Source organism: Benincasa hispida, chromosome 4, assembly GCF_009727055.1.
Source record: "Benincasa hispida cultivar B227 chromosome 4, ASM972705v1, whole genome shotgun sequence".
NCBI classification, from domain to species: domain Eukaryota; kingdom Viridiplantae; phylum Streptophyta; class Magnoliopsida; order Cucurbitales; family Cucurbitaceae; genus Benincasa; species Benincasa hispida.
In genome coordinates this window covers 15,100,650-15,114,482 of record NC_052352.1, presented here as the reverse complement: position 1 = coordinate 15,114,482, position 13,833 = coordinate 15,100,650, and the positions used below count along the sequence as shown (strand labels likewise).

At 37.9% G+C, this 13,833-nt stretch overlaps 1 protein-coding gene across 1 annotated transcript; it reads left to right on the top strand.

The window, feature by feature from the left end:
• Positions 1–2,033: 2,033 nt before the first annotated feature.
• On the top strand, positions 2,034–12,389 carry LOC120075333 (pentatricopeptide repeat-containing protein At4g39530-like). The gene is given in 5 exon segments (XM_039028631.1): positions 2,034–2,777; positions 2,779–3,091; positions 3,094–4,283; positions 11,844–11,926; positions 12,020–12,389. Coding segments are annotated over 3 exon segments (1,995 nt in total). The 5' UTR covers positions 2,034–2,183; the 3' UTR covers positions 4,182–4,283; positions 11,844–11,926; positions 12,020–12,389.
• The last annotated feature ends 1,444 nt before the right edge of the window (positions 12,390–13,833 follow it).

Sequence of the window (13,833 nt, the reverse complement as noted above, 5' to 3'; positions counted from 1 at the left end):
GTGAAATATTTTATTTCATATGTGAAACTGTGATGGAATCTGCTATGGGTGTTGTGCTAAATTCGATACATTGAATTTGAATTATTCTTGCTATGATGAATTTGGGATATAAGGATTAAAGGTTACTGTGATAAGGTTGAAGCATGGATATAATGTGTTAAGGTTTGATGTTGAGTACTGATGCATGAGTTATATAATATGTTAAGGCCAGATGTTGAGTTGATGTATGAGTTATGAGTGGACTGAAACAGTTGATGGAAATAAAGGGAATGGTGTTAAAATTTAATGTTGAGTCACGGCCTTGATTGCATGTTTATGTTTAAATATGTACTGATGTTTGTAAGCTTATGCCCATATGAGATTTTAGTGACCGTTAGTATACCATTGAGCCATGCACATCGCATGTGTGAGCCTTCGGGCCACACCCTATGTTTAAATATGGTGTCCTTTTTGGGATCACCACTTGTAATTATGCTGTGACCTTTGAGTCACTACTTATGAAAGCGTACCTTTGGGTTCGTCCCTTATGCCTATGCCTATGCCTATGTTTATGATTCATTGTGCATTTTTGGTCCAATGGATAATCTAATAGGTCACTGAGTGGGCTCAATAGTGGACCACTTACTGAGTATATTTTTATACTCACTTTTTTTTTCCTATTTTTCAGGTAAGAGTAACAACAGGCTGGCGAATGACAAGAGAGATCCATGATCTGGCCATTAGAACGTTTCACTGCTTCCGCATATAGTATTATGTTTTGAATTCTGGTTTAGGAGCTAGGCGTCCTTCATTATTATACAAAATATATAAATTTTATTATTTGACTATTTAATTTTTAACATTTGTTTTAGTAGAAATTAGGGGTACACCGACCAGTAAATTATTTTATTTTATTTTTGCTTTAGTTTATTTACCATTATTTATATATGTTTTCCCATCCTTGCTCGTTTGAGCATTATTAAATAAAATTTTTGGCTCTTTAATTTGATGATTTAAAAGACATTGTACGATTGAGTCTATGCATGCATAAAGTAGCGTCCTAGAATATTATAGGAAACTAAGATCGTTACACTTTAGTTATGCATGCTATGGATTTATGTGATGTTATGCTATGAGTCTTGAATTTATGAGATGCTATGCTATGATTTCATGTTATGGGACCATTTATTACCCTCCTACCCATAGCTATGTACACCTCAGTTCAGTTTATTATGTGCGCCTTCGGGTCCACCAGATTATGTGCGTTTTCAAATTCATCAGTTTATTATGTACGCTTTTGAGTTCACCAGTTTATGTGCACCTTCAGGTCCACCACATTATGTGCACCTTTGATCCACCGATTTATTATGTTCGTCTTTGGGTCCACCAATTTATATGCACATTCGGGTCCATTAGTTATGTGTTCCTCCGAGTTCACTAGTTAATACGAGTACATCTCACATATGGTAGGGCGGGTTAAATTGTTCCAACAGATGACAATTCATGTTCAGCATTTAGTACTTCATATTAGGTTCCATCATTTTAGAACATTCAATTCATGTTGCATTTGTTTGCATAGTCTGACCCCAGTAGATGGGTTAAATACTCAATCTTTTCTTAATTTTTTTTTTTAGTTAAAGGCAATAATGTATTAGGTACTTGACGAGGAGGTGACTAGATAGTCGCTTCTGTTGAGTGACATGTTTTTAAGATGTTGAATGATTAAAAAAAACATTTGACTTTATAGTTTTGAATTCAAAAGCAACATTTTAGCGAGAGGATGGAGCGAGAAGCTAGAGGAATAATCTGAACAAAGTAAAACATCGAAGAAAAAATTACAGTTGTATCCGATGAAGAACAAGAAAAAAGAGTGAAATACTAGAGCGAGAAGCAAGAGAATGAGCGTGAAACAAGAAACGAGAGCGAGAAGTTAGAGTGAGAAATGAGAATTCGTCTGTGCGCCAGATTCTCACATACGATTTTGAGATAATAGGGTACTTTCACATGCACTTGACATAAGCAAAAGGTCATTGTTGAATCAAATTTAAACCTGGGCCAAATCTCATTTGCGCTGAATAAAAACCCCGACAATCTTGTTCTTTATGAACAACTAACCGGCTATTTTTTGGTCCCTTTGGATCAAACCTCTCCAAGTTGTAGAGCTAGAGAGCCCTTGTTCGGGGATCGGAGAAGCTGAAACTGTGATGCAAAAGGTAAGGAAATTCGCCTCCTTCGTCCGAACTATTACAACTGCAACATCCGAATTTCTAGCCACGACATCACCAATCCATTCACCACAGCCATACTCGCATTTGGGTGTGCATGCTCGTGATGTCATTTACCTTAAGAATCGAGAAATCAATATACTTATAAGACTGGGCCATCTTAACTCTGCCATTAAGTTGTTCGATGAAATGCCTCTTCATGACGTCGTTACTTACAATTTGCTAATTTCTGGGTGTCTTCGCAATGGGCATCCAGAGCGCGCATTTGGTCTATACAGCCAAATGGTTTTACGAGGGATTAGAGAAAGTGCGTCAACATTTACTTCACTCTTGGGTACTTGTAGCAACATGGATTTTTTCAAAGTAGGGAGTCAAATTCACTGCAGGGTTGTTTTTTTTGGGTTTACCTTGAATTTGTTTATTGCCAGCTCTCTAATTGATTTCTTTATGAGAATGGGTCTTGATATTGTAGCTTTGAAGCTGTTTGATGAGTTGCCGCAACGAAATATAGCTGTTTGGAACTTGTTGCTTTGTCGGTACTGTGAACTGAGCCAATTCGAACAGCTTCTGGGTTTTTTTCTCGAAAATGCAATTAGAAGGCGTAGAGCCAAATGGTCTTACGTTTTGCTATTTCCTTCGAGGATTTGGTAGCGAGAGGCTCTTAGATGAAGGGAAGCAACTACATACCCGTGCTGTTAAGATCGGATTTCTTGAATCAAATATCTTTGTTCCAAATGCTTTGGTGGATTTCTACTCTGGTTGCAGAAGTTTAACAGAAGCAAAAAAAGCATTTGAATGTATACCATTAGACGATGTTATTTCCTGGAATTCGATTGTTGTAGTTTATGCAGACAATGGTTTCTTGTCAAAATCACATGAGTTGTTTTCTCGTTTTGGGGGAAAAGGCCCTCAATTTGGTCGTTAATGGCTCTTTTGAATTTATCTAGTCGGACAAGGAATATCCAGTTGGGGAAACAGATTCAATCTTGTGCTCTGAAACTGGGTTTTGCTCATGAGAGTAGCCACCTTCAATCGGCGTTGATAAATATGTATGGCAAATGCCTTGATATTGAGAGTTCAGTGGCCGTGTATGAAAGTATTTCTGTGAGAACTTTGGAGTGTTGCAACTCTTTAATGACATCTTTGCTACACTGTGGTGCCATTGAAGATGCGATCGAGATGTTTGGATTGATGGTTGACGAGAGAATTGGACTTGATGAGGTTACTTTGTCCACGACATTAAAAGCACTATCAATGTCTTCTCCATCAGACTTGACCAGATGTAGATTGCTCCACTGTTGTGCCATAAAATCAGGCTTTGAATATAATTCCGTGGTTTCTTGTTCTTTAATGGATTCTTATTCAAAGTGTGGTCATGTTGAGCTCTCTTGCAAAATTTTTGAGGAAATCCATTCCCCCGGTGTCATTTGTTTCACCTCAATCATCAATGGATATGCCCGAAATGGACTGGGGAAGGAGGGTGTTCAAATGCTCAAGACGATGATCCAGAAAGGCCTGAAACCTAACAAAGTGACTTTCTTGTGTGCATTGATAGGGTGCAACCATTCAGGACTTGTCGAAGAAGGAAGATTTGTGTTTGAGTTGATGAAAACCCTTCACGGAATTGAACCAGAATGGAAACATTATTCATGCATGGTCGATCTTCTTGGTCGTGTAGGTCTGCTGGATGAGGTTGAAAAGTTGATTCAAAAGGTGCCTGAAAGGGTCAACGGTGTAATCTGGAGCTCCATGTTAAGAAGTTGTAGAATCCCTGGAAATGAAACAATCGGAAGGAAAATTGCAAAGTCGTTGGTGGACCTTGAAACTGAAGATCCTGCCATTCTTTTGCAGGCTTCAAACTTCTATTCTGATATTGGATATTTTGAAACTTCAAAGCAACTTAGAGAAATTGCATTGACAAAAAAAGTGATCAGAGAAATTGGTCACGGTTTAATTGAGGTAAAAAGTCATTGTTAACTGGGGACTTCCACTTGGTGGAATCAATAGCTCGGATAAACTCCTACAACTGAGCGCAGTGATGCCTGCCACCTGGAGGTTTCTTTCTTGGATCTTTGGAAGGTAAGTAAAAGATTAATCAATCCTTACTTGCTTACAAGTTGATTTCAAGCCATTTTATGGCCTTATTCCTTGACACGGGGTTGCCTGATGTTACTCGATACTGAGGAAAAATTGCACGTGCTAGTATGTAGTATCTATAGATAGGATCCCTTTAGCAGATGAACATATTTTTCTCCTTAGTGGTGAATAATTTTTTTTTTATAAGAAATATAAACTTATATTCAAATAGTGGAGATAAAAAAAGAACAACCTAGGGCAGGGGTAGAGGTTCTCCCCACCCCAAAGAGCTAGGATATAAAGGTCTTCCAATTGTTAAAAATCATAAAAAGGTTGTAATTACAAAATAACTTGGTGTAATTTGTGCACCACCAAGAAGTGTGTTGAACAACAGTCCAAAAAGAATCAAAAGAAATAGACTTATCTTCGAAACTTCTATTATTCCTCTCTTTCCAAATACACCACAAGAGGGAACTAGAAGCGCAACTCCAAATGACCTTCTCTCTAACAACAAAGGCTCTACACTCGAGGCCATCAACCATCCAATCGTCAATTTTGTTAGGGAGGCAAAAATCAAGACCAAAGGTTCAAAATGGGAGGGACCACCCATTGGAGGTAAACTCACAGTGCAAAATCAAGTGGTCAAGGGACTATTCACTTTTCATACAGAGGCAACATATAGAAGGGCTGAGAGAGGAATGATGAAGCTTCATTTGAAGTTTGTCATGAGTATTAAGACTTCTATAAGCAAGAGACCAAAGGAAGAACTTCATCTTCTTTGGAATCTTAGGCTTCCAAACAGTTCTCACCAGAGCAAAAGTGAAGGAAGAGGTGCACTTCACGATGTTAAAAAAGGTGGCCTTTGTAGTGAATTTTTCGGAGGCCTCTAAGTTCCACTTGGGACTATCCCGACGATTTTGAGGAGCTCAGGAGTTCAAAATTTCTAGAATAGCAACCATGCCATCGATCTCTCCATCAAGGAGGTTCCTCCTAAGCCCAAAATCCAAGACTGACTGGTAGAGTTCCAGCAATCTACTACAATGACATCATTCTTTGGGGATTGGGAGAAGATATTGGGGAATTTTTGGGCCAGGGACATATCAACACATCAATTGTCTTTCTAGAACTGAATAGCTTTCCCATCACCCAAAATGAAAGTTGTGAAGTTGAAAAACAGATCTTTATGGTTAAAGGTTCTTGCCCACAGACTCGAATTCCTTCCTCTTCTATGCTTTTTTGTGATTCGACCAAAATGATCAAAACCATAGATAGCCACAATAATGCGTCTCCATAAAGCATTCTCTTTATGACAAAAGCGCCAGAGCCATTTTATGAGGAGAGCAATGTTTTTTTTTTATGAAGCGACTCTATACCAAGGCCATCGTATATAGTAGGGAGGGAGGTATAGTTCCAGTTGACAAGGTGGGAAACAGGGTTACGATGACCTCCATTCCACACAAAGTCTCAAATGATCTTTTTCAGGTTATTTATAACTTTGACCGGGGCCTGCATAAGGAAGAAGAAATAACGTGGGAGACAATAGAGAACAAGCCAAAGTCAACCCGCTGCCTTTTGAGAGAGAGATTCCTCTCCATTCGTCCACTTTTGACTTAAACCTCTCCTCAAGATTTCTCCAAGCTTCCTTCGCACTGTGAATCCCACCAATAGTCTCAACTCTGCAGTCGAAATTAATAGCATGACAGCCCCGAACCCAAAAGAAACAAGTTAACAACAATCCACCACGCCTTAAGGTTGCCATCCCACGAACAAAAGAGAAGAGTATCGTCTGCAAACTTTAGATGTGTTAACTCAACATTCAAGTTTTTAAAAGAGAAGCCTTTTATACACCTCCTTTCATTGTAGTACTGAATAAGACAACTCAAAGCATCCCCCACAATCGTGAAAAGAAAAGAAGCAAGGGAGTTTCCCTAACATAGGCCCCTTTTAGCCAGAATTTTACCACGAGGTTGTCCATTAACAATAATAGAAAAATTGGTTTTAGAAAGACAGCCTCAAATCCACCTCCTTTATCTCCTGCCAAACCCTTTTGAGTTTCAAAATCATGTTAAGGAAAGCCCATTCCACCTTATCATAAGCCTTCCCGAGGTCAAGTTTCAAAAGGGCGCCTCTGTTTCCAGTCACTTGCCACTCCTCTAAGGATTCGGATGCTGTAAGGATAGCATCAAGAATATGCCTCCTCCACAAAGACCGGTTGAGACTCATACACAATGGAGGGAAGCACTTTCTTAAGCCTTGTAGCAAGCACCTTAGAAATGATTTTATAGAGGAAGGTAACCAAACTGATTGGTCTAAAATCGTTTACTCAGGAGGCCTTTTTCTTCTTTGGAATAAGACAAATATAGGTTTCATTGCAACGCTTGTTAATAGTACCATTTTTTAAAAAATCTAGGAACACGCCTACTAAGTCGGATTTTAGAACGTTCCAAGATTTTTTATAAATTTCAGAACAAGCACTTTCATACTTCTTGTGGTGTGGCCTCTAGAGCTCTTTTCATATATCCATCTTAGCACATTGAAGTTGCCCCAACACACCCAAAATTACTACAAAGCCCATCTAAATCAATTAACTCCTGCCAGAACTTGTCTCTATTTTTGTAGGAAGAGGGATCATAGACACCTGTGATCCAGCCATGGAAGTCAATGTTAGTTCTACAAAGAATTGAGAGAGAGAACTGACCTTGAATAGAGTCAATCAACGAAACGGAGTCCTCCTTCCACATGATTAAGATACCTCCCGAGGAGCCAACCACATCTTAAGCCACCCAGTCAATGTGACGGTTACTCCAAATCGATTTCACCATCTTTCTATCGACACCACTAATTTTAGACTCTTGAAGAATAACCACGTTCGGTTTGTATTTTACCAACAGGTCTTTGACTAGATTTCTTTTGAGGCGAACATTCAGACCTCTTACATTCCAAGAAAGAACTAACATGGAGAAACATTGAGGCCCTTTGAAGTACTAGTTTTAGCCGCTAATGCTTCCTTTTCCCAGCTACTAATTAAGGCTTTCACTTCTCTGCTAAGCTTATTGTTTGAGGCCCCTCCCTTCCTTTGCGTCTTCCCCTTCTACGTGATGGCACGAATGCACAAATTATGTTTTAACAAAGTCTCAAAGAGGAAACGGGTTTTGAGAGGCTATAGGCTCAAGCTCCGTTGCACTTTCCACACCTGTCGTATCCTCAAGAGTAGTCTGAAGAGGAGAGGTATGACAAACCTTGACAAGTTACTGCTCCCCAATCTCAATCCTCTGATCGGGCCTTTCGTGAAAAACATTTTAGAGATCTAAAGGGGTATCTGACATGTCCTCCTCAATAGGGGCAAAAGGATTTTCTGAAATCAAATTGCCAGGGCTTGAAAGCGTAATTTCTGAAGGAGCGCTTGTGGTGGTTGTTGGTGCCATTGGAGCTTTGGGGCTTTGGGGAGGAAACCTCCCCTACGCTCGTTGAACAGATGATCCCTTTTCTGAGAAAGGTATAGACTTCGTTTTTTCATCAAACTTAATTCCCTTAGGCTTTTGGGATTTAGGATTTGGGTTTATAGTTTTATTGGGCTTAGAAAAATGGGTCGCCATTCTATTCTTACCAGTCAACGAGGGAATGGCATTCTCATAATGCTCTTTGGGGCTGTAAATTTACTAGGTCTTTTGTCATCAGTCTGAATATGGGCCTTCCCCTTCTTTTTAGCATCAGCCCAACTCGCACCAAGGCCCAGGCCCACTCCTAACTCTTTGGGTGCCAAATTTGAACGATCCCTTTCACCATGTGGTTTTGCTTTGTCTTAGAAAAAACTCTGGCTTTTTGGACATTGTAGCTGGGTTTGATTCTTGAACTTTCATATTTGTTCTACTTCGATCATATGTTATAAATATGATACTGGGATAAACACTATATTCTCAAAACCAAATATGCCTTATTTTATGAATCTTATATTGGAAACTAATCAATTAGAAGTAAGTATAATAATTTAAGCACGAGATACAAGCAACTTTAACATTGAAAATTGTACGTAACACAATGTGAGGAGTAAAAAATTATGAACTGAAATCAGAATCTCCATTATACTCAATAATCGGTTACAATGAGTTCTCCCTAATCGCAACTACATACAGGTATACACAATAGATATCTCAAGACAATAAACCTCGATATATCGCCGTACGACAGATCTGATTAGCTATTGTCACATTAACTGTTAGACACACCTTAGATCTTTCCACGCGCTAAATGTCTATTGGGTTCAGGTCCGAGCCTTTGGGTCCCTTGTAAAAATGTTCAGCTTGCTTCGATGAGAAGGAGCCATGGATACCGACGACTCTATTGATAAGAAGGTTGGCATCTTGAAAAGTTACCACCTGCACAAGAAAGTTTCATATCCATTTATGAGCTCGACAAGAATGAAACCACAATAATTTCCTTTGGCTTTAATGGCAACTTCCAAGCAATCATTGAGACTTGAGTTCTCATCAGCCAAGTCAATAAAACCATAAAACATGTCATCAACCGCTTTAAACACCCTTTTGTTCCATAAATGCTGGGGGATAAGCTTGATCCATCCTCCATAAGAAGATATTACTCGCATTCTTCCGAGTTTTTCCACATCCCACCTCTCCATTTTTAGCGTCAGTGGCCCATAAGTAGCCCATCCTTTGTTCATTGTGAAGAGCTTCGCCATATATGGGGTAGGGCATTTGAGAAGGACTTTATCGGGATGAAAAAGGATTAAAGATAAAGGAGCATTGTGTCTGCATCTGAAGGACATCTAGGACTCTGCTCCAATCGTCGTAGAAATCACGTTTGGTGACTACCGGGGTTTCTTCCCAGCAAATGTGTCTGATCTCTTTTTGTCAGCACTTTTGTAATCGTTGTTCGCGAGAGTAGAGAACATAAAGCCTAAAGATGGGTGGTGCGATGATGGGACCAGACTTCTGGTAACATTGGCGAACGAATGATCATCTTTTTTACCCTTTTGGGAAGGTCTTGTGCTCTCCTTTCCATTCAAAAAGTCGATTAGCAGATTTCTAAACCATCCCCATCCTTTAAAGTCCACTCCAAATGGAATAACAAGGTCACCTATTTCCCCGAGTTCAATACTTTTGTTATCTCCAAAAAGCTTCCTCTTTCATTTGTTATTTTCTGGATCCAAATAAATCATCTGTAGCAGGACTTTCGAAAGAACTTTTGGGGCTTGGGAGCTTGCAACACTTCCTCTAAAGAGTCAATTACCTAGACGAAAATGCTTTATTCTCTAGTGATCGTGAATGTTTTGTCCCGGTGGGATTCGGTTAGATGGACCACTTGGCCTCTGCTTTGCCTGTCAAACTCACATGTGAAGTGCTTGTGGTCTATCTTAGTTGAGAGTTTTCTTGCAGCAGTCATCTCTTCCACCGCCAACAATTGCTCTTTCACATTTTTGCCGGCTTGAATGAAAAACTATTCTTGATGGAATACAGTGCCGGCAATTGGCAGCGGCAACGTGAAATTTTCGGCAGACCATGCCTATCACCTCCAGAACAGACAACTAATGTATCAAACCTTCAACCGTAGTGATATTGCTACTGAGTGCAGCCTCGTGTATGAGCAGATGGCAAGATAGCGAGTGTTACTTGGTGAAAAGCGGTATATACGTCACCGCAACAGTTCTAATCCTCATCTCAACATGCTTAACCATAGGCTCTGTCGTAACAGTTCAAATCAACGAATCTAGAAAATCTACCACTGCCAAAATGGAAAAAAACGTTTAAACAGTAGAGAAAAATAAAAGTGTCACAACAGCAATGACAACAACAACGGCGGTGATCGGCAGCCTGCAGTGCAGCTGGCCACCGAGAGGTGTGCAATGCGTTAGTGTGGTGAGTTGGGATTACTTGGGCGACCTAACATAATGAATATTATTATGCATTAACAACTGCTACATGTCTACCAATTCTCATAGTTAAATTTCCATTGCTCAATCTGTTTAGTTATAAGTAGAAGTAGCGCATAATCCTTTAACTTTTGTCTTTTTACTTTTATTTATCGCCTCAAACGCATTACTTCACAAACATTATTGAGTTACAAGTCTTTGTGTTCGACCTCGGATCACCCCGGGAAACTTGCGTTTCCGTTATACTTGGCGAGAAAGCGATAAAACTTGTGACAAGAACGCATGGTCATCGCATACATGCTAAAATGCATATTGTATATTTTCTAGTCCAACGCATGACCATCGAGGCATGGAGATCAACGCATAACATAAGATGCATATTTATTTTCCTCTCCTTTTCCGACCAACACTCTCTCCTATCCAAAAATAAATAACATCATCCATCTACTTACATGAGTGGAAAGAAAAGAGGGGGAGGGAGTATAACTCCCTCCCTTATTTAAATTAAAATAACAATTAATATAATATATATATATATATATATATATATATAAACTATATGTTATATTAAATATAACCTATAAATTATATTTTTAATATTGTATCATATACAATATAACCTATAGTTTCTTTTATCTCTCATATGGCATTTAATATAAATCCTATTTATATCAAATTTAACAATTATGAATCTAATTCATATAATTAATATTTGAATCTTATTTAAATATTTATTTCCTCTCATATTGTATAAATACATTATATCAATTATATCATATATAACTAAAATAACTTAATTATATCATATATAATTAAATCTCTCTTTTAATTTGAACCATTCAAATTAATCCAAAAACTTATTCTCATTTAATCCTATTGAGCTACCAAGGGGACCTCATGAACCTGTAGCTTGAAGCTCCAACGGTATTTGAATAATTAATCAAACTCTTTAATTAAATTATTCACCATCCGTTAACTGTCGAGCACTCAACTAAAGACTGACAGTTGCACTCTTCGCACCACAAATATATTTCCATGTCCATAGGATATAACCAATCAACAGTATAATAACCCTTCATAAATTGCTTGTAAGTACAACTAAACCAAAATTACCGTTTTACCCCTGTAGTTACATCTAACTCCTTAAGTATCACCGATACCTCTAATGAACAAAAGATTATAGTCCAACTATGACTAAACCCCTCTCGAGCCAGGAGAGGGTGTGGCGCCATATTGTTCAAGCCACAGAATCAGCCCTTAAGGGAGCAATTTATCTACTTACCCCGACCTCAGGGAATGAGTGAATTCCTTCTTATGTAGCTATGTTCCCAACTCCCCAATCAGACGAATCCCCAAAATGCAAGAATCATTGACGAAGCTCCTCACGATGAACAAGGGATTGCATATATATCTTCATCAGTGGTGAATATTATTAGTAGCTTCATGTTTGCATCTCAGTTAGAAGTTCGCGTCTGAGTGGTACATGTTATATCTTTTTCGTTGTTGTCATGTACAAGTCAGTTATGTATTTGATATGGAAGATACTAGGAAATGTAGCTATTTAGTTTTTGGTTTTGTTTATCCAACGTATTCTATCTTATTTCCATCACTCTGTAAACATTAGCTCGATGCACAAAAATTGTGGCACCAGTTGATTCTCTCAGTTGGATTTGTAGGTTCCCTCGGCTGAGCCGTGAGATATTTCCTTAATGGGGTTGCATTGGAGGATCCGATGCCATTAGTGGTTCAGGAAGCAATGGTGAGCAGCGTCATTGTGTATATAATACAAGAGAAATACATCCAACATTTTTGTCTGAATGTTTGATAGTGCTCTCCCCCTTTTGCTTTGCAGAGGACAATCTACAGCAAAAATTATTTCAAACAAAAACGAGGGATCTAATATTGGAGAATTGGGCCACCAAAGACAAATGATCTTCGGTCGAGATATTGGCCATGGATTCAAGTTCCAATCCAAAGCTAGATGTGTAGAATATATGAATATTGAAAACATTTAGCCATAAGGCCCATAAAATGGAAATGGAAAATTCTAGCGACCAGTCATTAACAAAGCACAATCTAAGCACTTAAGCTAAAATCATTTGACCGAGAGGCAATTGAAATAAACAAGTGTATTAAAATACATATTACTATCAAAGAGTCTACGGACTGGGTGGGAAGAATTGTATTTTGGCTTGAAGAAGGTCAGAGGCGTCCCTGTCAAAACCATACTTTGAAATAGGCTTGAAGGCACATTGTAGACTACGTACAATGTCAAAATAGGCTTCATTTCACAATTTGTCGATGTGAACAATGATAAAAGCTAGATGTGAATTCCTTAAATCTATACTTGAACAACGTCTCCATAAAACTTAATTTTAAGGCTGAAGGACAAAGAATCATTGTAACTGAAGAATAGATTAACAGTAGGTTCCTAAATGAACCTTGTGGAGTCATTGCATAAAAATGGGAGTTTTCTATAAGAACACTAAATAAGAGAATAATCGTCATGAAAAGTAGACATTGCCCTTGTATTGGATTTTGGAAAATCCTTGAGAAGGGAAGAGGATTTTGGGACTGGGATGCGATCCATGTTCTTAAGAAAGAGAGAAGATTGAAATGACAAAGGTTGAGTAGGTATTCATAAGTCTTAATAGGTGTTTAAGGTACTGAGTTGGTTATTATAGTTTAGGCGGGACGAGGTGGGGTTGGGATGCCATTCTCCATCCCCGTCCCTGCTTCCCATTTCATTCTCTATCTCTGTGAAATTTCCATAAGGATCGAGGCGGAGATTCCTGTGAAAAAATTTCCTTATTACTTTTCTTTTTTTTTTTAAAAAAAAAAGTCAATTAATTTAAATCACTAATATGAGTAAATTTTAATTAATAATTAACTTTATCACTAAATTGTTTATTGTGGTTAGTTTTACATGACAATTTAAATTTAAAGATAAAAGTATTTTTCAGTAGAAAGAAATAAATATAAATCAAATTATTCACATATATAATCTAAATTTAAATATTCAATTTAAACATCATTATCTTCCCCAATAAAATAATCAAATTTGAAATTTAAATGTAATATTTATATAATAATAATAATAATATAACATTAGATAACTATACTAAATACATATGGAGAAGCTAATAAGGTCAGGGACGAGGAACGGGGAACGCATTCCTTGTCCCTGTCCCTATTTAGCTCACGGAGAATTTTTTTCTCCACTCCCTCCCCCATTTCTTGTCTAATCGGGGAATGAGATGGGCTCCGTAGGGCCTGTTTCTGTGGAAAAATTGGGCATCTCTAATAAACACTATAACAAGAAGGGAAAGATGAGATGAGCAAAAAATAGTAAATAAAATAATAATACTGTTGTCGATTGTGGGTTATAATAGTTGGAAACATTAACTATTATTATTGGAGTTCTAAACATGGAGTAGACTATAATAACCCACTCCACCTACTTGAAGTTGGGATCTAACGGTCCTCTGATCTTTTGAAAAAAGAGAAATGAAAAGAGAAAAAAACGCAAGCCTTAAACCCCTTTTTGCAAATCTAAAGAAGACTCCAATGAATTAGTTAGGGATTTAAAATTAGCAAAATATATTTTTTTTAGTTCTAGAAACAGATTCAATTTTAGATAATTATAATTATAAAATTAGTGTTCTG